This window comes from Mobula birostris, chromosome 20 (assembly GCF_030028105.1).
Source record: "Mobula birostris isolate sMobBir1 chromosome 20, sMobBir1.hap1, whole genome shotgun sequence".
Lineage (NCBI taxonomy): Eukaryota > Metazoa > Chordata > Chondrichthyes > Myliobatiformes > Myliobatidae > Mobula > Mobula birostris.
This window is the reverse complement of record NC_092389.1, coordinates 3,536,945-3,560,824: the sequence shown is the minus strand read 5'-3', so window position 1 is coordinate 3,560,824 and position 23,880 is coordinate 3,536,945. Positions and strand designations below refer to the sequence as shown.

General features: G+C 43.5%; 1 protein-coding gene across 2 annotated transcripts in view; it reads right to left on the bottom strand.

Moving 5' to 3' along the window:
• Positions 1-23,880, bottom strand: part of c2cd2l (c2cd2 like) — a 154,103-nt gene that overhangs the window by 27,119 nt on the left and 103,104 nt on the right. For both annotated transcript variants that reach the window (XM_072283883.1, XM_072283884.1), the window contains exons 3-4: positions 17,507-17,626; positions 1,282-1,389 (exon numbers count right to left, since the gene is read on the bottom strand). In XM_072283883.1, the coding sequence (XP_072139984.1) occupies positions 1,282-1,389; positions 17,507-17,626 (228 nt within the window). The remainder of the gene's footprint in view (positions 1-1,281; positions 1,390-17,506; positions 17,627-23,880) is intronic.

Genomic DNA, 23,880 nt, shown 5'->3' with positions numbered 1-23,880 from the left:
AACAATAGTACGCAAGTATAAACACCATGGGACCACGCAGCCGTCATACCGCTCAGGAAGGAGACGCATTCTGTCTCCTAGAGGTGAACGTACTTTGGCGCGAAAAGTGCAAATCAATCCCAGAACAGCAAAGGACCTTGTGAAGATGCTGGAGGAAACAGGTAGACAAGTATCTATATCCACAGTAAAATGAGTCCTATATCGACATAACCTGAAAGGCTGCTTAGCAAGGAAGAAGCCACTGCCCCAAAACCGCCATAAAAAAGCCAGACTACAGTTTGCAAGTGAGCTTTAACTTCCTGGCTGATGTCTTGAGATGTTGCTTCAATATATCCACATAATTTTTCTTCCTCATGATGCCATCTATTTTGTGAAGTGCACCAGTCCCTCCTGCAGCAAAGCACCCCCACAACATGATGCTACCACCCCCATGCTTCACGGTTGGGATGGTGTTCTTCAGCTTGCAAGCCCCTCCCTTTTTCCTCCAAGCAAGCAGAAGCTTGTGGAAGGCTACCCAAAACATTTGACCCAAGTTAAACCATTTAAAGACAATGCTACCAAATACTAACAAAGTGTATGTAAACTTCTGACCCACTGAGAAAGTGATGAAAGAAATAAAAGCTGAAATAAATCATTCTCTCTACTATTATTCTGACATTTCGCATTCTTAAAATAAAGTAGTGATCCTAACTGACCCCAGACAGGGAATGTTTTCTAGGATTAAATGTCAGGAATTGTGAAAAACCGAGTTTAAATGTATTTGGCTAAGATGTATGTAAACTTCTGACTTTATCTGTATAATTAGCTTCTGACCATCTCAAACTGAGCTGTCTGTAAGGAGTTTGTATATTCTCCCTGTGACCACATGGGTTCCCTTAAGGTGCTCCAGTTTCTTCCCACATTCCCAAGACAAAAGATTTAGAGTTAGTAAATTGGGGCATGAGCAGAGAATGTTTGCTGACTTCTGTAATGAATTCCATTCAATACATTCATCATTATGACGTTTGTTTCAAAATACGCACCTTTCCTGATATATTCTCATTGCTCCTTGTGCCTCACTGGAACACTGCTCAAGTTGTTATGTGTTTGAGAACCAACACAGATGATCGCACTAGCAAGTAGCAGAGATTTTCTGTATTCAACAGGGACTGGTGGTCGGCAAGCCATTGAACAGCATTGTCTTTAAGTCCAAGTCTCATACCTCCATTTACATACCCATCACTTGATTACAATTCTTGATCAAGTCAAATTAAATTTCTAGAATATTTTTCATTCTCTTACCCCTCGCTGTAGTTTAGGAGTAACTGTGAGGGACAGAGCAGGGGGCTCCTTGAATGACCAAGTAATCAGCAGGCCTTTCATCTCCGCTTCTTCCAAACAGATCTCCATCTGTAGTAACAAAAGAAAACAGTTCACAAAGTACCCACCCACCTTCTCCTCATCTGGTATCATCTATCACCTCCTAGCTTATACTTCTTCTCCTGCCCCTACCTTCTTACTCTGGTTTCTTCCCTCTTCCTTTCCAGTCCTGATGAGGGGTCTTGGCCTGAAACGTCAAGCTCTTTATTCCTTTCTACAGAGGCTGCCTGACCCGCGGAGTTCCTCCGGCATTCTGTCTGTGTGACCTCATAAAGTGATAGAGTGCTTGTCATGTGTACATCATCTTTGATGACAGTTCACATATACTCCTCTAGATGGCCCTAGAGTTCAGCACATTCACATCTGTAAGCAGTGTCACGTGATGCAATCAGACAGCCTGACAGCTGTGAAACTTAAAGAGTCAGCAATATATATGAAGCTAAGACTCCATTGATTCTTGCTGGGGTGCAGTTTCATGGCCATATTCCAACACCTCAGCCAGGTGATAATGGGCTCACTTTCAAGGACTCTCATTTTATCAATATTTATCACTTATTTATTATTATTATTTCCTCTTTTTTCTTTTTGTACTTGCAATTTGTTGCCTTTTGCACATTGGTTGTTTGTCCATACTTCATTGATTCTATTGTGTTTCTTGTATTTACTGTGATTAACCACAAGAAAATAAATATCAGGGTTGTATATGGTGACATATATGTATTTTGATAATAAATTTATTTTGCACTTTGAACCTTTGAATCTCAATGCAGAAAATTGGGAGGAAGCATAGATCTTCTTGCTGTAAACCCAGTGCTGGTTCTTCTCATTTCCTCTACTCTCAGTAGCTACTCCAGTTTCTAGTCAGATAGGCTCCATCTGAACTTGCGCCTAACTCCCTACTTTGCTGTCAATTCAAATTGGTCAGTTTGAACACCTAGGGTCCTGAACTTTTTGAAAACTTTCAAGCAAAAAGCATGGCAGCATGGTAGTACAGCAGTTAGTGTAATACTTTACAGCACCAGTGATTAGAAGTTCAATTCCCGCTGTACATATTGCCTATGACCACATGGTCCAATTTCCTCTCAAATTCCAAAAACGTATGGGTTCGGGTTAGTAACTTGTGGGCATGCTATGTTGGTGCCAGAAGTGTGTCAACATGTGTGTGACATCCTTGGGCTGTGTTAGTTGTTGATGCAAAACATTGCATTTCACTGTATGTTTTGATATTTTGATGTACACGTGATATCTGAAATTTTTGATCAATAAGATAATGGCTGATCATCTATCTTGACACCAATTTCCAGCACTACCCCTTCACTCCTAGGCTTCTTTAATCTACAGATCCCAAACAATTCTCCTCGTTTCTGCACAAATGGCCTTCTTCTTGAAATTCTTTATGTGCCGTAACTGCTTTTCTCATTCTGTCTCTCCTGAAAGATTGAATAGGTTAGGACTTTATTCCTTGGAACATAGAAGGTTCAGAGGAGATTTGATAGTGGTATACAAATTTATGAAGGGTATAAATAGGGTAAATTCAAGCAGGCTTTTTCCATTGAGGTTGGATGGGACTACAACCAGAGGTCATGGGTTAAGGGTGAAAGGTACAAACTTTAAAGAGACCATGCAGGGGGAATAGGAACCAGAGCACCAGAACAGTTAATGGAGAGGCTGTGGAGGCAGATGTTGGTAAGACCTCTAAGTCAGGAATCAAAAGGTTGAGCATAGTATGATAAGTGTCCTGAGCTCTGTATATTTCAGTGCATGGAATATTCTAGGAAAGGCAGATGAGCTCAGGGTATGGATCAACACTTGGAATTATGATATTGTAGCCATCAGTGAGACTTGGTTGCAGGAGGGGCATAATATCCCAGGGTTCTGTTGTTTTAGACATGACAGAACGGGAGGGATTAAAGGAGGAGGGGTGGTGTTACTAGTCAGGGAAAATGTCAGGGCAGTGCTCAGTCAGGACAGACTGGAGTGAGGCATTCGGGGTGTAACTTAGAAACAAGAAAGTTATAACCACACTAATGGAACTACATTACACACCATCCAACAGTCCATCAGATTTAGAGAAACAAATTTGTGGAGAGATCGCAGAATGCTGCAAAAAAGCATAAGATTGTTAAATAGTAGGTGATTTTTAACTCCACATATTGACAGGAATTCACATTCTCTAAAAGGGCCAGATGGGATAGAGTTTGTCAAATCTGTTCCCAGTGAGATAGTGTGTGATACTGGATCTGCTATTAGTGAATGAGACAGGGCAGGTGACAGAAGTTTGTGTAGGGGAACATTTTGTATTTAATGATAATACCAGTAGTTTCACAGTAAATATGCAAGAAGAGGTAGGTCTGGTTCACGGGTTGAGATTCTAAATTGGAGAAAGGCAAGTTTTGATGGTATCAGATATGATCTGGTAAGTGTGGATTGGGATAGACTGTTTTCTGGCAAAGGTGTACTTGGTAAGTGAGAGGCTTTAAAAGTGAAAATTTTGAGAGTACAACATTTGTAAGTGCCTGTCAGGATACAGGTGGCTCCCGTTTTCTGAACGTTCGCTTTACGACACCTCATTGTTACGAAAGACCTACATTAGTTACCTGTTTTCACTAACAGGAGTTTTCACTGTTACGAAAAAAGGCAGCGCGCGCCCCGAGCAGCCAAGCTCCTCCCCCAGAACTGCATTCTAGCTGGCATTGCTTAAACACGTGCTTTATCTCGATTTATTTTGTGCATCCATTAGCAAGATGAGTTCTAAGGTATCGGAAAAGCCTAAAAGAGCTCATAAGGGTGTTACACTTAGCGTAAAACTAGACATAATTAAGCGTTTCGATCGTGGTGAACGAAGTAAGGACATTGTCCGCACGTTGAACTTGCCACTTGCCTGCGTCCACCATTCGCACTATTTATACGCAGAGAGAAAGAATTTTGAAAGCTGCCGATGTTACTGTTGGTTCTGCTCGTAGCAAAGTGGTCTCTCTTAGTCAGCATCCAATAATGGATAAAATGGATTGATGGGTGTACAAAGCGTGGTGTTCCGTTAAGTTTCCTTATACTTAAGGAGAAATCAGTCAGTCTTTTTAATAAGCTGAAACAGAAAGCACTGGACGATGGTGACGGAAGTGGAGTTTAAAGGTAGTCATGGGTGGTTTGATCGGTTTCTGAGGCAAGGGCAGCTTCATAGTTTAAGCAGTGGTCCCCAACCTCCGGGCCACGGACCGATACATTGCCGCGATGAATGCAGTGGTGCAGCGGTAGTCGGAACGCACCCAGCACATCTTTAAGAAAAAAGCCGAAATAAACAAGCTAATTAATTAGGTGCCGCCCGGCACGTAAATGTCGGCCCAGATCAGAGGCGATTGCCGATTGCATCAGGTGGTTATTCGTATAAGCAAGTGTTTAACTGTGACGAAACTGCAATTTATTGGAGTCTTCCCGCTTCCGGTAAGTGAAACTACACTGTACGTACATTATTTCTACTTTATATAGGCTGTGTATTTTTATGTGTTATTTGGTATGATTTGGCAGCTTCATAGCTTAAAGGTTACTGGAGAGAGTGTTTCTGCCGAGAGCAGTTGCGTGAGACTTTTGCTACGGAGAACAGTGCGGCAATGATTGTGGAAAAGTATTTCTACTTTATATAGGCTGTGTATTTATCATATCATTCCTGCTTTTACTATACGTTACTGTTATTTTAGGTTTTACGTGTTATTTGGCATGATGTTGTAGGTTATTTTTTGGGTGTGGGAACGCTCAAAAATTTTTCCCTTATTAATAAATGGTAATTGCTTATTCACTTTACGACATTCCGGCTTACGAACCGTTTCATAGGAACGCTCTACCCTTGGATAGCAGGAGAAATCTGTAAAAGGTAAAGATAACAAGTATAGGGAACCTTGGTTTTCAAGAGATATTGAGACCCTGGTTGAGAGAAAAAAAAGGAGGTGCATAGCAGGTATAGGCAGGTAGGAACAAATGTGGTGTTTATGGAGTACAAGAAATGCAAGAGAACACTACAGAAAGAAATCAAGAAGGCTGGAAGAAGGCGTGAGGTTGCCCTAGCAGACAAGGTGAAGAAGAATCCCAAGGGATTCTACAGATATGTTAAGAGCTAAAGGATTACAAGGGACAAAATTGGTCCTCAGGAAGATCAAAAAGGCAATCCATGTGTGGAGCCAAAACCGATGGATGGAAATCTTAAATTTTTTTTGTATCTGTATTTACTTGGGAGATGGACACAGAATCTACAGAACTGAGCCACAGCGGCATCAACTTCATGGACCCTCTACAGACTACAAAGAAGGAGGTGTTTGCTATGTTGAGGCAAGCCAGGGTGGATAAATCCCCAGGGCCTGACAAAGTGTTCCCTCAGACCCTATGGAAGGCAAGTGCAGAAATATTTAAATCACCCTCAGTGACAGGTGAGGTACTGGAGGATTAGGGGATAGTCAATGTTGTTCTAAACATAAACCAGGAAATTGAAGGGTGGTGAGCTTGGCATCAGTAGTAGTAAAGTTATTGGGAGGTATTCCAAGGGACTAGATTTATAAGTACAGGTGCACATTCCTTTATCCGAAATTCTGAAATCCAAAAAGCTCCGAAAACCGAAGTTTTTTTTCGCCAACAGCTGACATCACTCAGGTGCGACGTGGCAGCACTAGCAGAGGCCGCCAGGCGTCAGTTGTGGCTCAGCACTCGTACTGGTTACACGTGCATTTGTTGTTCACTGATATTTTGTGTTCACTGTTGACTTTGTGTTTAATTTCACTGTGAAAATGTCAAAAAGAGCTGCAGATACCCCTATGGGTAACAATGAGAAAAAGAGAAGAAATCTTCTCTATCAGTAACGCAGAAAGTGGAGTTATTGCAGAAGCTTGATGGTGGTGTGTCTGTGCGGCGTCTTACTGAAGAAAATAGTGTCGGAACTACCACTGTACAGTATATGATTTAAATAAACAGAAAGACTAGTTACTGAAGTTTTATAGTGACAGTGACGTTCTACATTTATTCCAATAAGTCATTTACCATGTGTTTGATTCGGTTCGTTTGAAGCTGTATATCTTTATGTTTTATTGAATGTTTTTGTTGGAAATAAAATTTCTTCTTGTCATTATTCCCTAAAGAATACAGTATAACAATTATTTACATAGCATGAGGGAGGTGAACGAGCTGGCAGGTGAAAAAGGGAATGATGTGAAAATCTGGGAGGTGATAGGTGGAAGAGTCAAAGGGCTGAACAAGATGAAATCTGATAGGAGATATTAAATGGAAGGAGATGGGGAATAAGAGAGAGACTTGCCCATTAACAATAGTGGTGTTTAACAGACTCAGACAAGTCATACAGGTGTGCAGAGACTGGGGGTTGAGGGGGGGATAGGACCATTGTGTAGGCAGAAGGGATTTGATTAGTGAGGTGTTTGATTACTACTTGTTTAAATCAGCACAACATCACGGGTCAACCCTGTGCTATGGATCGGTGACCACACTGGATGCAGGTCAGTGAGCATCTTTCACAATGGGAAAAGGTAGAAGATTCCCTGAAAATAATCATTCTCGTTGTATCAGCTGTCGGTTGGACGATAGGTTATTCTGTAGTTGAATTTTGCAGGAGGAAAATGGCCACTAGCACAGAAGGGGAGTTGAGACCTGGCTGAGGGGACATAAGGAAATCCTTGCACCAGAGGGTGGTGAATCTGTGGAATTCATTGCCACAGACAGCTGTGGAGGTCAACTTATTGGGTATACTTAAAGGAGAGCTTGATAGATCCATGATCAGTTGGGACATCAAAGGATAGAGGGAGAAGCCAGGACAATGAGGCTGAGAGGGATTATAAGTCACCATGATGGAATGGTGGAACAGACTCGATGGACCAAATGGCCTACTTTTGCTTCTATGTCTTATATAGTCTTGTGATCATTTACATTGTATTAGATATTATAAGTAATCTGGAGATGTTTTAAAGCAGCGGTCCCCAACCACAAAGTATGCGCTACCGGGCCACGAGGAAACGATATGATTTGGCGATATGAGTCAGCTGCACCTTTCCTCATTCCCTGTCACACCCACTGTTGAACTTGAACACATGCGAGGTCATCAGTCGGACATTAACCTACAACTACTCGATGAGTAAGAAACAAACGTCGTTTGAGAATTTCTTTGGAAGAGATGGTTGGGGACATAAAAGGCCTAACACAGAGACAGCTGAGGCCGGGACTGCAAAAGAAAGCTTCCTTCAACAGAAAATACGAGTTGTACATAAAATAGGCTTTATTGTGACCGGTGACTCGCACGCTCCAAGCCCCCTGTGTGTGATATGTGGAGACAAGCTGTCTAATGAGGCAATGAAGCCCTCAAAACTGCTTCGGCACCTTGAGTCCAAGCACCCTGCACTAAAGACAAACCTGTTGAGTTTTTTGAGCGGAAAAAATGCGAGCAAGTGGAACAGAAGCACGTGCTGAGAATCACCACCTCCACAAATGCTGCTGCTCTGAGAGCGCCGTACTTAGTGGCTAGCCGTATTGCTAAGGCTAAGCCTTTCACTGTTGGTGAAGAACTGATTCTGCCTGCTGCCAAGGACATGTGCCGTGAACTGTTGGGAGAAGCTGCAGCTAACAAGATGGCACAGATTTCTCTTTCAGCTACCACAGTTTCACGGAGAATCGATGACGTAGCGGAGGACATCGACGCACAGCTGTTGGAACGGCTTAACGAGTCTGGTTTCACTACCCGAGTCAAAGAGGTTGCTCCTGAATGCCAGTCTACACACTGTGTCTCACACAAGGAAATGTTGGCTAGCTGAAAAATGTCACCTGATCTTAACAGCGTACTGAGTGACATTGTTGAAGTTATCAATCACATCAAAGCAAAAGCCCTTAACTCACGTCTGTTTGAGCAGCTTTGTGCGGAAATGGATGCAGAGCACAAACGCCTTCTCTTACACACTGAAGTCAGGTGGCTATCAAGCGGGAGAGTCCTGGCCAGGGTTTTTGAGATAAGAGAGCAGCTACAGAGATTTCTTTCAGGAAAAAAGTCACCACTGGCAGCACACCTCAGTGACGAGGAGTGGATAGCAAAACTCGCTTATCTGTGTGACATCTTCAACCTGCTCAATGAACTCAATTTGTCACTTCAGGGGAGAATGACAACTGTCTTCAAGTTGGCAGATAAAGTGCCTGCTTTCACAGCCAAACTGGAACTGTGGGGACGGCAAGTGGACAGGGGCATATCTGACATGTCCCAACATTAGCTGGGAATTTGGGAGAGACTCAGGCTGCAGCGTCCTTCTCACAGCTGGTGTGTGATCACCTATCTTCGCTGTCGACAGAATTCGAGCATTACTTCCCAACCGCAAATGACCCAAGACATGCAAAGGAATGGGTCCGTGACCTGTTTGTGAATGTCTACGGTGAATCATCCATGTCAGCGCGGGAAGATCAACTCCTCAAGCTTGCAAATGACGGTGGGCTGAAAAGTATGTTTGACAGAACATCTCTGCTGACATTCTGGATCAAAGTCAAGGCTGAATATCCTGAGATAGCCACGAAAGGACTGAAAACGTTGCTTCCATTACCAACATCATATCTCTGCGAAGCGGAGTTTTCTGCAATGAATGCAACAAAAACTAAATTGCGGAATAGACTGGACATAAGGAACCCACTTATAATTGACTTATCACTACATTCATGCGAGGAAAATATGCACTGTATGTTTAATATTAAATTCGTTGAGATACACCCTTTTAGAAATGAAATTGAGTGTATTAGCCACTGATAAGTGACTTATAGTTGACTTATCCACTATATTCCGGTCGTGATTAACACCACTCTCCCTCCCCTCCCCGTTGGCCGGTCCGCAAGAATATTGTCAATATTAAACCGGTCCGCGGTGCAAAAAAGGTTGGGGACCCCTGATGTAAAATATACGGGAGGATGTGCGTAGGTTTGGTGTGCTGCTGGGTCTTAAAGTCCACCGCACTGAGACAGGTCAAAAAAGGGACTTGAGCATACGTGTTTTTTGGTATCGGGGGGGGGGGGCGGGGTCTGAAATCCAAAAATTCTGAATTCTGAAGTGCAACTGGCCCTAAGGATTTCAGATTTTCGGATAAGGGATTGTGGACCTGTATTTGTATAGACATGGACTGATTAAGGATAGTCAGCATGGCTTCATGCATGATAGGTCATGTCTAACCAATCTTATAGATTCTTTCGAGGAAGTTACCAGGAAAGTAGATGAAGGCAAGGCAGTGGATGTTGTCTACATGGACTTTAGTAAAGCATTTGACAAGGTCCTGCATGGGAGGTTGGTCAAGAAGGTTCAGTCACCCGGTATTCAAGATGAGGTAGTAAACTGGATTAGACATTGGCTTTATGGGAGAAGCCAGAGAGTGGTAGTAGCGGGTTGCCTCTCTGACTGGAGGCCTGTGACTAGTGGAGTGCCATAGGGATCAGTGCTGGGTCCGTTGATGTTTTCATCTATATCAATGATCTGGATAATAATGTGGTTAACTGGATCAGCAAATTTGTGGATGACACCAAGATTGGGGATGTAGTGGACTGTGAGGAAGGCCATCAGGGCTTGCAGAGGGATCTGGACCAGCTGGAAAATGGGCTGAAAAATGGCAGAGAGAATTTAATGCAGACAAGTGCGATGTGTTGCACTTTAGTAGTACAAACCAGGGTAGGTCTTACACAGAGAATGGCAGAACACTGAGAAGTGTGGTAGAGCAAAGGGATCTGGGGATACAGGTCCATAATTTATTGAAAGTGGTGTCCGAGGTACAGGTCCCCCGCTTTTCGAACGTTCGCTTTACAAAACCTCACTGTTACGAAAGACCTACATTAGTTACCTGTTTTCGCTAACAGAAGGTATTTTCACTGTTACGAGAAAAGGCAGCACGCGATAAAAGGCAGCGCACACCCCGAGCAGCCAAGCTCCTCCCTCGGAACAGCATTCTAGCCGACATTGCTTAAACACGTGCCTGTGAGCATCCGTTAGCAAGATGAGTTCTAAGGTATTGGAAAAGCCTGAAAGAGCTCGTAAGGGTGTTACACTTCGCGTAAAACTAGACATAATTAAGCATTTCGATCGTGGTGAACGAAGCAAGGACAAAGTGAGTTTGGCTTGTGGAAGTTGACGAAATGATGTTGAAAAGGTTTTGGCATCCCATGACCAAGAACTGATAGATGAAGAGCTGATGCAAATGGAAGAGGAAAGGATAACAATCGAAACCGAATGCAGTAGCGAATGGGCGGAAAGTGAAGTCGTCCAGGAACTGAACGTGAAGCAACTGTGTGAGATTTTCGCTGCAATGATAAAGTACGACTTTAATTTTGAAAGGGTATGTCGGTTTAGGGCATATTTGCAGGATGGTTTGAGTCCTTATAAATAACTGTATGATAGAAAAATGCGCACGGCTGAGCAGTCAAGCAAGCCTTCCACACCAGCCACAGCAGACGACGAACCTCGATCTTCGACATCGAGGCAGGCAGACAGACATAGAAGATGACCTGCCTGCCCTGATGGAAACAGACGACACCCCAGTGTCCCACCACCCCAACCCCCGGGCCACGGACCGATACATTGCCGTGGAGAATGCAGCGGTAGCCAGGGTGCACCCAGCACATCTTTAAGAAAAAAACCGAAATAAACAAGCTAATTAATTAGGTGCCGCCCAGCACGTAATCAATTAGCTTGTTTATTTTGGCTTTTTTCTTAAAGAAGTGCTGGGTGCGTCCCAGCCACCACTATACCGCTGCATTCTTCGCGGATCGGTATCGGTCGGCGGCCCGGAGGGTGGGGACCACTGCACCACCCCACCCTCCAACGACTCAGCCTAACACACCATCATCAGTGTGCTCTGCGCTGTCTTCCCGATTCCGGTAAGTGAAACTACACTGTACATACATTATTTCTACTTTATATCGGCTGTGTATTTTTACGTGTTATTTGGTATGATTTGGCAGCTTCATAGCTTAAAGGTTACTGGAGAGGAGAGCGCTTGCGCTGTGTTTTTGCCAACAGCGCTTGTGTGAGATTTTCTGCCAAGAGCACTTGCGTGAGATTTTCACTATGGAGAACAGTGCAGGCAATGATTGTAGAGAAATATTTCTACTTTATATAGGCTGTGTATTTAACATATCATTCCTGCTTTTACTATATGTTACTGTTATTTTAGGTTTTATGTGTTATTTGGCATGATTTGGTAAGTTATTTTTGGGTCTGCGAACGCTCACAAAATTTTCCCATATAAATAAATGGTAACTGCTTCTTCGCTTTACGGCATTCCGGCTTACGAACCGTTTCATAGGAACACTCTACCTTTGGATGGTGGGGGAAACCCAGAGCTTATGCGTGAATCACGAAAGATTGGTTTGCAGGTACAGCAGGCTAGAGGGATTGAATTGAAGAGCAGGGAAGTTATGCTGCAACTGTACAGGGTACTGGTGAGGCCGCACCTGGAGTACTGTGTGCAGTTCTGGTCTCCATACTTGAGGAAGGATATACTGGCTTTGGAGGCAGTGCAGAGGAGATTCACCAAGTTGATTGCAGAGATGAAGGGATTAGACTAAGAGTAGAGATTGAGTCGCCTGGGACTGTACTCGCTGGAATTCACAAGAATGAGAGGAGATCTTGTAGAAACATATAAAATTATGAAAGGGACAGATAAGATAGAGGCAGGAAAGTTGTTTCCACTGGTAGGTGAGACTAGAACTAAGGGACATAGCTTCAGGATTCAGGGGAGTAGATTTAGGATGGAGATGAGGAGGAATTGCTTTTCCCAGAGGATGGTGAATCTGTGGAATTCTCTGCCCAATGAAACAGTGCAGGCAAACTCAGTAAATATATTTAAGACACGGTTGGATAGATTTTTGCGTAGTAGGGGAATTAGAGGTTACGGGGGAAAGGCAGGTAGGTGGAGATAGTCCATGGTCAGATCTGCCACGATCTTATTGAATGGCAGAACAAGCTCGATAGGCCAGATGGCCTACTCCGGCTCTTATTTCTTATGTTCTTATAGGGTCATAAGGAAAGCTTTTGGCACGTTAACCTTCATAAATCAAAATACTGAACACAGGAGATGGGATGTTATGTTGAAGTTATATAAGACGTTGGTGAGGCCTTTGGAGTGTTGTGTGCAGTTTTGGTTACCTACCTACAGGAAAGATGTAAATAAGGTTTAAGAGTACAGAGAAAATTTACAAGGATGTTGCCGGGTCAGGAGGACCTGAGTTATATGGAAAGACTGAATAATCTAGGACTTTATTCCTCAGAGTTTAGAAGATTGAGAGGAGATTTGATAGAGGTATAGACACAGTAAATGCAAGCAGGCTTTTTCCACTGAGGTTGGGTGGGACTACATGCAGAGGTTATGAGTTAAGGGTGAAAGGTGAAATGTTTAAGGGTAGCATAAGGGGAAACCTCTTCACTCAGAGGCTCGTGAGAGTGTGGAATGAGCTGGCAGGAGAAGTGGTGTGTGCAAGCTTGATTTCAATGTTTAAGAGGTTTGGATAGGTACATGGATGGTAGGGGTATGGAGGGAAATGGTCCCTGTGGAGGTCTATTTGAGTAGGCAATTTAAATGATTGGGCACAGACTAGATGGGCTGAGAGGCCTGTTTCTGTGTTGTTGTTTTCTATGACTCTATGAGGAGAAACATTTTGCATCAATATCCCAACCACCAGATTAAGGTTAATTCATTTATTTATCACATGTACATCGACACATACAGTGAAATGTGCTATTTGTGTTAACAACCAGCACAACTTAAGGATGTGCTGAGGGCAGCCTGCAAGTGTTGCCACACATTCCAGCGCCAGCATAGCACACCCATAATGTTCGGCAGAACAGCACAAGCAGCAACAACAACAAAACAACAGCAGCAAAACAAGTCCTGTTCCTCTCTACGCGCACACACACACAGGTAGTGTTCCAGCCCTAGGACAGGCCATCTCCAGCCTCTAGTGGACTTGCAGACTCTGATCTACCAAGTGTTACACAGCATTTTCTGTTCTTATTTAAACTTGGTATCAGGTAGGACTGTGGCACACTGAACAATGAAATCAGCATCTACTTAATGGGCATTTTTTCCAGAACCAACAGGTCCTCGTAGTTGGTATGTGATAAATGGAAAATATTTTTTAAAAACTCCTTAATTTCTACGTATTAAATTTCAAAATTCAAACTGTGCAATCAGATGGCAGATTGCCATGGTAAATGTCTGCAGCAACACCCTAATTTATGATTAATACCTTTACAATGCAGCTCTGGTGTCCCTTCTTTAGTGCAGATTCATAATCTCATGTCAGCATTTGAAAGACTGAAGGACATACAGGCGAGAAAAAGGAAATGTTGACTGTACGCCATCTTAGCAATAAATTCACCGGCAGCTCTCAGTGGCCATTACAGCTTCTTGCTATTAATACAGTTTCAAAGAATCTGAAAGGTTTTTTTGCAAATTAACATAATATTAATTGCTTTGATTCCTTGATCTAAGGTTTTGCCTACTTGCCTACAGAAGCTGGGAGGCAGGTGGTGGCATGACAGTAACTCACAGCAGTAGCTGCTCTTCTGTTCTACATTTCTTTTTCAATTAAAAGCATCTCGTTAACATGAGATGGGAATGTCTGACTTGCTCTGCATTTAAATGGCTTTGTGATAGAACTGGGAAAGGGGAGGATAGAAGGAGGGAGAGAGGGAGACAAGGGGGAGGGAGGGACAGAGGAGGGAGAGGAAGGGGATGGAGGGGGAAGAGAAAGGGAGAGAGGGAGAAAAAGCAAAAGAGATACAAAGGGAGAGAAAGAAACAGAAAGAGTGAGTGAGAGAGTAAGACAGAGACAGACAGTGAGTGACCGAGAGACAGGGCGAGGGGATACGTAGAGAGTGAAGGCAAGGAGAGTTTTGAGGGTGGAGGGTTTAGAGGGTGAGAGGGTTAGCAGCTGAAGAGGGTTAAAGGATAATGGAGGGATTAAAGAGTGGTGTGATGGAAGGTGAGGGAGAAAGAGGGTGAGAATGAGAAAAAGAGAGGGTGAGAGAGAGGGAGATAGATTCTCTGTTCATGTCTCATCCTACGTGGAAAATCCAAGAACTGATCCATTCTAATCACTTTGTCTATTCCAGCCAAACCATTCTGGCTGCACACTGTAACTGTGATGTCCAAAACTCACTGCACTTACTTGTTCAGGGTACCCAGGCACTTCTCCCAAACTCACAACCTCTACCCTTTAGAAGGAGAAGGGTAGCAAGTCCACAGCACTATCTTGACCTACAGGTTCTGCTCCAAGCTGCTCACCAACTTGATTTGGAAACATTACCATTCCTTCAAAGTTCAAAGTAAATTTATTATCAAAGTACATATCTGTCACCATATACAACCCTGAGATTCATTTTCTTGCAGGCATACTCAATAAATCCAGTAACCATAATAGAATCAATGAAAGACCACTCCAACAGGGCAGACAACAAACGTGCAAAAGACAGCAAACTGGGCAAATACACAAAAAGAAAGAAAGAAAAGGTAAAAACAATAAAAAATAATCATGCAATAAATATTGAGGATATGAGATGAAGAGTCCTTGAAAGTGAGTCCATTGGTTATGGGAACAGTTCAGTGATGGTCCTGTCCTCCCATCACTCCCGAACAGTTCAGTTCATCTATCATAGTCTCAGGATAAGTCATTTAAGACTGAAATGAAAAGTTAATTGTACAGATCCTTTATCAATATTTCAAAGAGGGTATCAAAATTTTCTGTACTGTTTGAGAGCTTTCTTCTGGAAAGGAGAGAAAATTATATAATGAAACTCATACATTTTACATTGATTTATATTAAAGTCAGACAACAGTTATTCACACAAGAGTTTCTGCACTTACTGGAAATCCAAGGCAAAACACACACAAAATGCTGGAGGAACTCAGCAGGTCAGGCAGCATCAATAAACAATCATCATACATTCCTCTCCATAGATGCTGTCTGAGCTGCTGAGTTCCTCCAATATTTTGTGTGTGTTACTCAGGATTTTCCAGCATCTGCAGAATCTCTTGGGTTTGTGAAGGTCACGCAAGATCATATTGATTTTGGCCAGCCATACTTAAAAGTCTAATCCTGCTCTTATGCCCTTATGTCAGGCCAAGTACATACAAACTGGGCAGCAGTCCAGTGAAATTTCAGTTTAAGGCACAAATCTAAACAGCAGGTGTCAGTTAGACAGTCATCAAACAGCAGGAAAGGAACAGTAAGCAAGGCTCATATATTAATAATTCCTTTTTACAACATTACAACTACCTTTAGCAAGTTCCTAAAGTACTTTGGGAGTAGGAAGAAGCTTGGCTTGTCAAACAGCATCTTATATTTCCATTTTCCACTCCATCAAAACCCTTTCCTGCTGATCATCTGCTGATCTTGCTCTTAAAACCAATACATGAAGCAACATCCACACTGTTTTGATGAGGTTATAAATTTCTATCAACATTGCTTCCCCAGCATTTAACTCCAATTTTAGGACTGTGAAAGGTGACAGTTCCCCCAAATCTACTCTGCCAAACCTTTTCAATACTTTAATCACCTCGAGCAATCCAAGTTCATTTGAGTTATCTTAATAAGGTAACCATTTCAGCACTGGTAGTACACTGACAAATCAGTACTATTTCCACTCTTGGGCCAGTCCCTCCTCTTTGACTACCATGGCTTTAACTTACTGCAGTGTTCCAGGTGAGGTCTGACTGAGAGCTTTACAAGAGAACCACAACTTCCTCAAACTTGTACTCCAACCTCTTGAATTAAGCAAACATTTACCTAGCTATTTTGTATCAGGCTCCTGAACCAGTGTGGATAACTTCACTCACCTTAACTCTGAACTGATTCCACAACCTACGAACTCACTTTCAAGGCCTCTACAACTTGTGCTCTCATATTATTTATTTTTATATTGATTCCCTTAAATTGAAGCCTGGAGTATTTATCTCAGACTTATATATAGTCTTAGTCATAGTCATACTTTATTGATCCTGGGGGAAATTAGTTTTCGTTACAGTTGCACCATAAATAATAAATAGTAATAGAACCATTAATAGTTAAATGGTAATATAGATTATGCCAGGAAATAAGTCCAGGACCAGCCTATTGGCTCGGGGTGTCTGACCCTCCAAGGGAGGAGTTGTAAAGTTTGATGGCCACAGGCAGGAATGACTTCCTATGACGCTCTGTGTTGCATCTCGGTGGAATGAGTTTCTGGCTGAATGTACTCCTGTGCCCACCCAATACATTATGTAGTGGATAGGAGACATTGTCCAAGATGGCATGCAACTTGGACAGCATCCTCTTTTCAGACACCACCGTGAGAGAGTCCAGTTCCATCCCCACAACATCACTGGTCTTACGAATGAGTTTGTTGATTCTGTTGGTGTCTGCCACCCTCAGCCTGCTGCCCCAGCACACAACAGCAAACATGATAGCACTGGCCACCACAGACTCGGTGAACATTTTATTAGATACTTTCTGTACCTAATAAAGTGGCCACTGAGTGTGTGTTCATGGTCTTCTGCTGCTGTAGCCCATCCACTTCAAGATTTGACATGTTGTGGGTTCAGAGGTGCTCCTCTGTACACCACTGTAGTAACGTGTGGTTATTTGAGTTACTGTCACCTTGAACCAGTCTGGCCATTCTCTTCTGACCTCTCTCATTAACAATGTTTTTTTGCCCACAGAATTGCCGCTCACTGGATTTTTTTTTGTTTTTCACACCGTTCTCTGTAAATTTTAGAGACTGTTGTGCGTGATAATCCCAGGAGATCAGCAGTTTTTAAGACACTCAAACCAGCCCGTCTGGCACCAACAATCATTCCATGGTCAATGTCACTTAGATCACATTTCTTCCCCATTCTGATGTTTGGTCTGAACAACAACTGAACCTCTTGACCATGTCTGCATACTTTTATGCATTCAGTTGCTACCACATGATTGGCTGATTAGATATTTGCATTAACGAGCAGGTGTACCTAATATAGTGGCTTCTGAGTATAGGTGCAGAGACAGGTGGAGTTTATGAGGATACTAGAGGGAAAATGGAAGTTGCATAGGACTGATAGTGTGGGCATGATGGGCCAAAGGGCCTGCCCCCCTGTTGTTTGACTCAATAATGTAACAAACTAATTACCTGAGCCTGAAGTGGTGCCAAGGTGACTTGGTAAGAATCCATAGATACGGCTGCTGGAGACTGCTGAGTAACGGACACAGGGAACTGAATTGCATCCACTGCTATATTGCAACAAAGCACCTACAGCAAACAAATGGTTAACAATTAAACTCTTCATTAACTAAACATATTTCAATCTCCATCATGCTTTTCCTGAACATTCCACAGGCTGCTTATAATTCCAACTATTTGCTGAATGTTGAAACTAAGTGTTGAGTGAACAGGAGCTGGCTCATCAGACCGGTAAACCACACTGTGTGGGAAAGTGCATTGATGGATACGTTCCCTTACATCAGTGCTTCATAACAGTTTGTCACATTTATAACAATGGCAATATCCTGAAAAATAACATTCCTTCAGTCCCAACAGGTCAATTGTAGGACTGAATAAGAGGATTCTGAGTTCAAGCTCTGCTCTAGAAACCCAAATGCAGAGTGTCTCCTCAGTGCAAAGCTGAGGGAGTGCTGTACCGTCAGAGCTGGCTTTTAGTTGAGACGTTAAACAATAGGCTTGTCTATATGACGTGGAAACAGGCCCTTCAGCCCAACCTGTCCGTGTCAAATACTGTGCCCAGCAAGCTCATCCTATTTGCCAGAGTTTGGCCCATATCCCTCTGAACCCCTCCTACCTATCCAAATATCTTCTAAATGTTGTTATTGTATCTGCCTCAACCACTTCATCTGGCATCTTGCTCCATATACCCATCACCCTTTGTGTGAAGAAATTGCCCCTCAGATCCCTTTTAAATCTTTACTCTCTCACTTTAAACCTATGCCCTCTAGTTTTTCGCTCCCCAGAGAAAATAGATATGTTCATACATCCTTTCTATAGCCCTCACGATTTTAAAAACTTCAATAAGGTTACCCTTGAGTCTCCTATGCTCCAAGAAATAAAGTCCTAGGCCAGCCAACCTCTCCCTATAACTCAGGCCTTCAAATCTGGAAGGCATCCTTGCAAATCCTCTCTCCACCCTTTCCAATTTAATGGTGTCCATTCTGAGCACATGTAAGGAATCCTCCAGCATTATTTCAAAGAAGAACAGTAGAATTCTCCCTAGTAATAAAGCAAGATTCTACAGATGCTGGAAATCCAGAGTAACACCCAAAATGCTGGAGGAGCTCAGCAGGTCAGGCAGCATCCATGGAGGGAAATGAACAGTCAAAATTGCAGCTGAGTCCTGATGAAGGGTCTCGGCCTGAAATGTCGACTGTTTACTCCCTCCACAGATGCTGCCTGACTTGCTGAGTTCCAGCATTTTGTGTGTGTGTTGCTCTAGGTTTCCAACACCTGCAGAATCTCATACGTTTATTAGTCAGTGCTTGCTGTGCGCAGGCTGCTGTGAGGTAGGCAGCGATTATGGGGAAAATGTTATAGATCTACAGGATAGGGAAACACAGTTAACCGGATACCTTTAATAATGAGTCCACGCAGCAGTAGTAGTGCGATCACTCGAGTCAAGTATGATGTTCTAAGGGGTTGTCTATTGGTGGGTCGTCAGGTGACTATAGAGGCTGATCCGGGATCCACATAACCGAGACGTTAAGGTGCATTCCCTTAATGGAAAACGCCTGTGTGTGACTTTGTTTAACATGGGGAGGCTGATACGTGGGCAGCCACCACAGAGTCGTTGACAGGTCGGTGTCAGAGTCCAGTGCTCTGGCATGCAAGATGGCTGGGGACCCTCCACTGCTGCAGCCTTCCTCCGCCTTCACTGCCGCTGTGATGTGTCGTCATCTTCCACCATGGCTAAGACCAGAGGACACAGCCTCAGAACAGCGGGGCATCCTTTTAGAATGGAGATGAGGAGAAATTGCTTTAACCAGACAGTGTTGAATCTATATCTTTGTTTAATGTGGGGTGGCACAGACAGATACCACATGGTGTCAGGGTCCAGTGGCATGGAGTGCAAGACAGCTGGGGACCCTTCACTGCTGCAGCCTTGCTTCACCTTCACTGCCGCTGTGATGTGTCATCATCTGCCACCAGCCTCACCACTGTTGAGCTCTTTGTCTGGAACCTCCCCCTTGATCTTAACCCAGTGGGTGACCTTACCAGGAGCTAAGTGCTCTCTGGATATCAGGAACTCACAAGCCTCTCGATCACAACACGGCGACAGTCCTCGGAAAAAAAGCAGCAGTAATGAACTGAATATCTTTCTGTGCGTTTGGTGTGGTTAGCGCACCGTGTTACAATGCCAGCTACAACGCTTAGGTTCGATTCCTGCCACTGTTTGTCAGGAACACTGTTTGTACTTTCTCTCCATGACCACATGGTTTCCCCAGGGTGCTCTGGTTTCCAGCCACATTCCAAAGACATACAGTGCCTATAAAAAGTATTCACCCCCTTGGAAGTTTTCATGTTTTGTTTTACAATACTGAATCACAGTGGATTTAATTTGTTTTTTTTTTGACACTGCTCAACAGAAAAAGATTCTTTCATGTCAAAGTGAAAACAGATCTCAACAAAGTGATCTAATTTAATTACAAATAAAATATAAAATAATTTATTGTAAATAAGAGTAAATCTGCAGATGCTGGAAATCCATGGAACACACACAGAATGCTGGAGGAATTCAGCAGGCTTGGCAGCATCTATGGAAAAGAGTACAGTTAACATTTCAGGTCAAGACCCTTCATTAGGACTGGATAAAAAAAGGCGAGGAGTCAAAGTTAGAAGGCGGGGGGAGGAAAGGAAGAAACACAAGGTGATAGGTGAAACGGGAAGGAGGGGGCGGGTGAAGTAAAGAGCTGGGAATTCAATTAGTGAAAGAGATAAAGGGCTGGAGAAGGAGGAATCTAATAGGAGAGGACAGAAGCCCATGGAAGAAAGAAAAGGGGGAAGAGCACCAGAGGGAGGTGATAGGCAGGCAAGGAGATGGGGAATGGTGAAGGGGGGGGGGGGCATTATCGGAAGTTAGAGAAGTCAATGTTCATGCCATAAGGTTGGAGGCTACCCAGATGGAATATAAGGTGTTGCTTCTCCAACCTGAGTACTCATTGCGACAGTAGAGGAAGCCATGGATTAATGTATCGGAATGGGAATGGGAAATGGAATTAAAACGGTGGCCACCGGGAGATCCCACTTTTCTGGCAGATGGAACGTAGATGCTTGGCAAACTAGTCTCCCAATCTAGGTTGGTTCTCACCAATATACAGGAGGCCACACCAGGAGCGCCAGACACAGTATATGACTCCAACAGACTCACAGGTCAAGTGTTGCCTCACCTGGAAGAACTGTTTAGGGCCCTGAATGGTAGCGAGGGAGGTGGTGTAGGGGCAGGCGTAGCACTTGTTCCGCTTGCAAGGATAAGTGCCAGGTGGGAGATTAGTGGGGAGGGACGAATGGGCAAGGGACTCACGTGGGAGGGATCCCTGCGGAAAGCAGAAAGTGGAGGGCGGGGGGAAGATGTGCTTAGTAAATGGGATCCCATTGGAAGTGGTGGAAGTTTCAGAAAATTATATGCTGGATGCGGAGGCTGGTGGAGTGGTAGGTGAGTACAAGAGGAACCCTATCCCTGGTAGGGTGGCGGCAGGATGGGGTAAGAGCAGACGTGCGCGAAATAGAAGAGATGCGGTCGCTAGCAGCGTTGATGGTGGAGGAAGGGAAGGAGCACGTTTCCTTCATTTTGGAATGAAAAGCCTCATTTTGAGAGCAGATGTGGTGGAGACGGAGGAATTGAGAGAAGAGGATGTCACTTTTACTAGTAACCAGGCAGAAAGAGGTATAGTTCAGGTAGCTGTGAGAGTCACTGGGTTTATAATAGACATCAGTAGATAAGTTGTCTCCAGAGATAGAGGCAGAGAGATTGAAAAAGGGGAGGGAGGTGTCGGAAATGGACCAGGTAAATTTGAGGGCAGGGTGGAAGCTGGAGGTAAAGTTGATGAAGTCAACAAGCTCGGTATGGGTGCAGGAAGCAGCACCAACGCAGTCGTTGATGTAGCGTAGGAAAAGTGGGGATGGACGCCATTGTAGGCTTGGAACATAGACTGTTCTACGTAGCCGACAAAAAGGCAGGCATAGCTGGGACCCATGTGAGTGCCCACGGCTACACCTTTTGTCTGAAGGAAGTGGGAGAAGCCAAAGAAGAAATTATTACGACTGAGGACCAGTCCTGCCAAATGAAGGAGGTTGATGGTGGAAGAGAACTGGTTGGGTCTGGTGTGCAGAAAGAAACTGAGAACTTTGAGGCCTTCCTGGTGGGAAATAGGGATGTATAGGGACTGGATATTCATGGTGAAAACAAGATGCTTGGGGCCTGTGAAATGTCACAGATGTAGGTAGGAGGGGACTGAACCAATACTTGCTTTCACCCCCTTTAATATGACACACCAAATCATCGCTGGTGCATCCAATTGGTTTTATAAATCACATAATTAGTTAAATGGAGATCTGTGTGCAGTCAAGGTGCTTCAATTGATTGTAGTAAAAACACACCTGCATCTAGAAGGTCCAACTGCTGGTGAGTCAGTAACCTGGCAAAAACTACACTATGAAGACAAAAGAACTCTCCAAGCAAATCCACAGAAAGGTTATTGAACAGCACAAGTCAGGAGACAGATACAAGAACATTTCCAAGTCACTGAATATCCCTTGGAGTACAGTTAAGTCAATCATCAAGAAATGGAAAGAATATGGCACAGCTGTAAATCTGTCTAGAGCAGGCTGTCCTCAAAAACTGAGTGACCGTGCAAGAAGGGGTCTAGTGGGGGAGGCCACTATGACAACTCTGGAGGAGTTACAAGCTTCAGTGGCTGAGATGGGAGAGACTGCACATACAACTGTTGTTTGGGTGCTTTATGGGAGAGTGGCAAAGAGAAAGCCACTGTTGGGGGAAAAAAAAACTCTCATGAAATTTTGGCTAGAGTTTGCCAGAAGGCATGCGGGAGACTCTGAAGTCAGCTGGAAGAAGGTTCTGAACTGAAGAAACCAAAGTTAAGCTTTTTGGTCATCAGACTAAACGCTATGTTTGGCATGAGCCGAACACTGCACATCATCAAAAACACACCATCCCTACTATGAAGCATGGTGGTGGCTGCATCATGCTGTGGGGATGCTTCACTGCAGCAGGCTCTGGAAGGCTCGTAAAGATGGAGGGTAAAATGAATGCAGCGAAATACAGGGAAATCCTGGAGGGAAACCTGATGCAGTCTGCAAGAGAACTGTGACTTGGGAGAAGATCTGTCTTCTAGCAAGACAATGACCCCAAGCAAAAAGCCAAAGCTACACAGGAATGGCTCAAAAACAACAAAGTTAATGTCCTGGAGAAGTCAAGTCAGAATCCTGACCTCAATCCAATTGAGAATTTGTGGCTGGACTTGAAAAGAGTTGTTCACTCATGATCCCCATTGAATCTGCCAGAGTTTTGTAAAGATGGTGATGCATATCATCTTTATGTATAAGATGATGAGAGGCATTGATCGTGTGGATAGTCAGAGGTTTTTTCCCAGGGTTGAAATGGCTAACATGAGAGGACACAGTTTTAAGGTGCTTGGAAGTAGGTACAGAGGAGATGTCAGGGGTAAGTTTTTTATGCAGAGAGTGGTGAGTGCGTGGAATGGGCTACTGGCGACAGTGGTGGAGGTGGATACAATAGCGTCTTTTAAGAGACTCCGGGACAGGTACATGGAGCTTAGAAAAATAGAGGGCTATGGGTAACCCTAGGTAATTTCTACAGTAAGTACATGTTCGGCACAGCATTGTGGGCCGAAGGGCCTGTATTGTGCTGTAGGTTTTCTATGTTTCTAAGAATGGGGAAATATTGCAGTGTCCAGATGTGCAAAGCTGATAGAAACATATCCGCATGGACTCAAGGCTGTAATTGCTGCCAAAGGTGCAAATACTAAATACTGACTTGAAGCAGCTGAGTAATTATGCAACCAATTATTTTGTTTAATAATTGTAATTAATTGAGATCACTCCGTAGAGATCTGTTTTCACTTTGACATGGAAGAGTCTTTTTCTGTTGATCAGTATATTAAAAAAAACAAATTAAATGCACTGTGATTCATTGTTGTAAAACAATAGAACATGAAAACTTACAGGGGATGGGGTGAATACTTTTTATAGGCACTGCATGTTTTGGATTACTGAGTTGTGGGCATGCAGGAAGCATGGCAACACTTGCAGGCTGTCCAGCACAATTCTCGCTGATTTGTTTTGATGCAAACAACGCATTTCACTGTATGTTTCAGGTACATGTGACAAATAAAACTAATCTTTCATCTTAAATCTTAAGAGGGCACAAACAGGTCACTGCTTTTAAGTGTCATTATTACACTGCCTGACAATATAAATAACAGAATCAACCTATTCATCCCTTCAGGTTTGTTTTACCA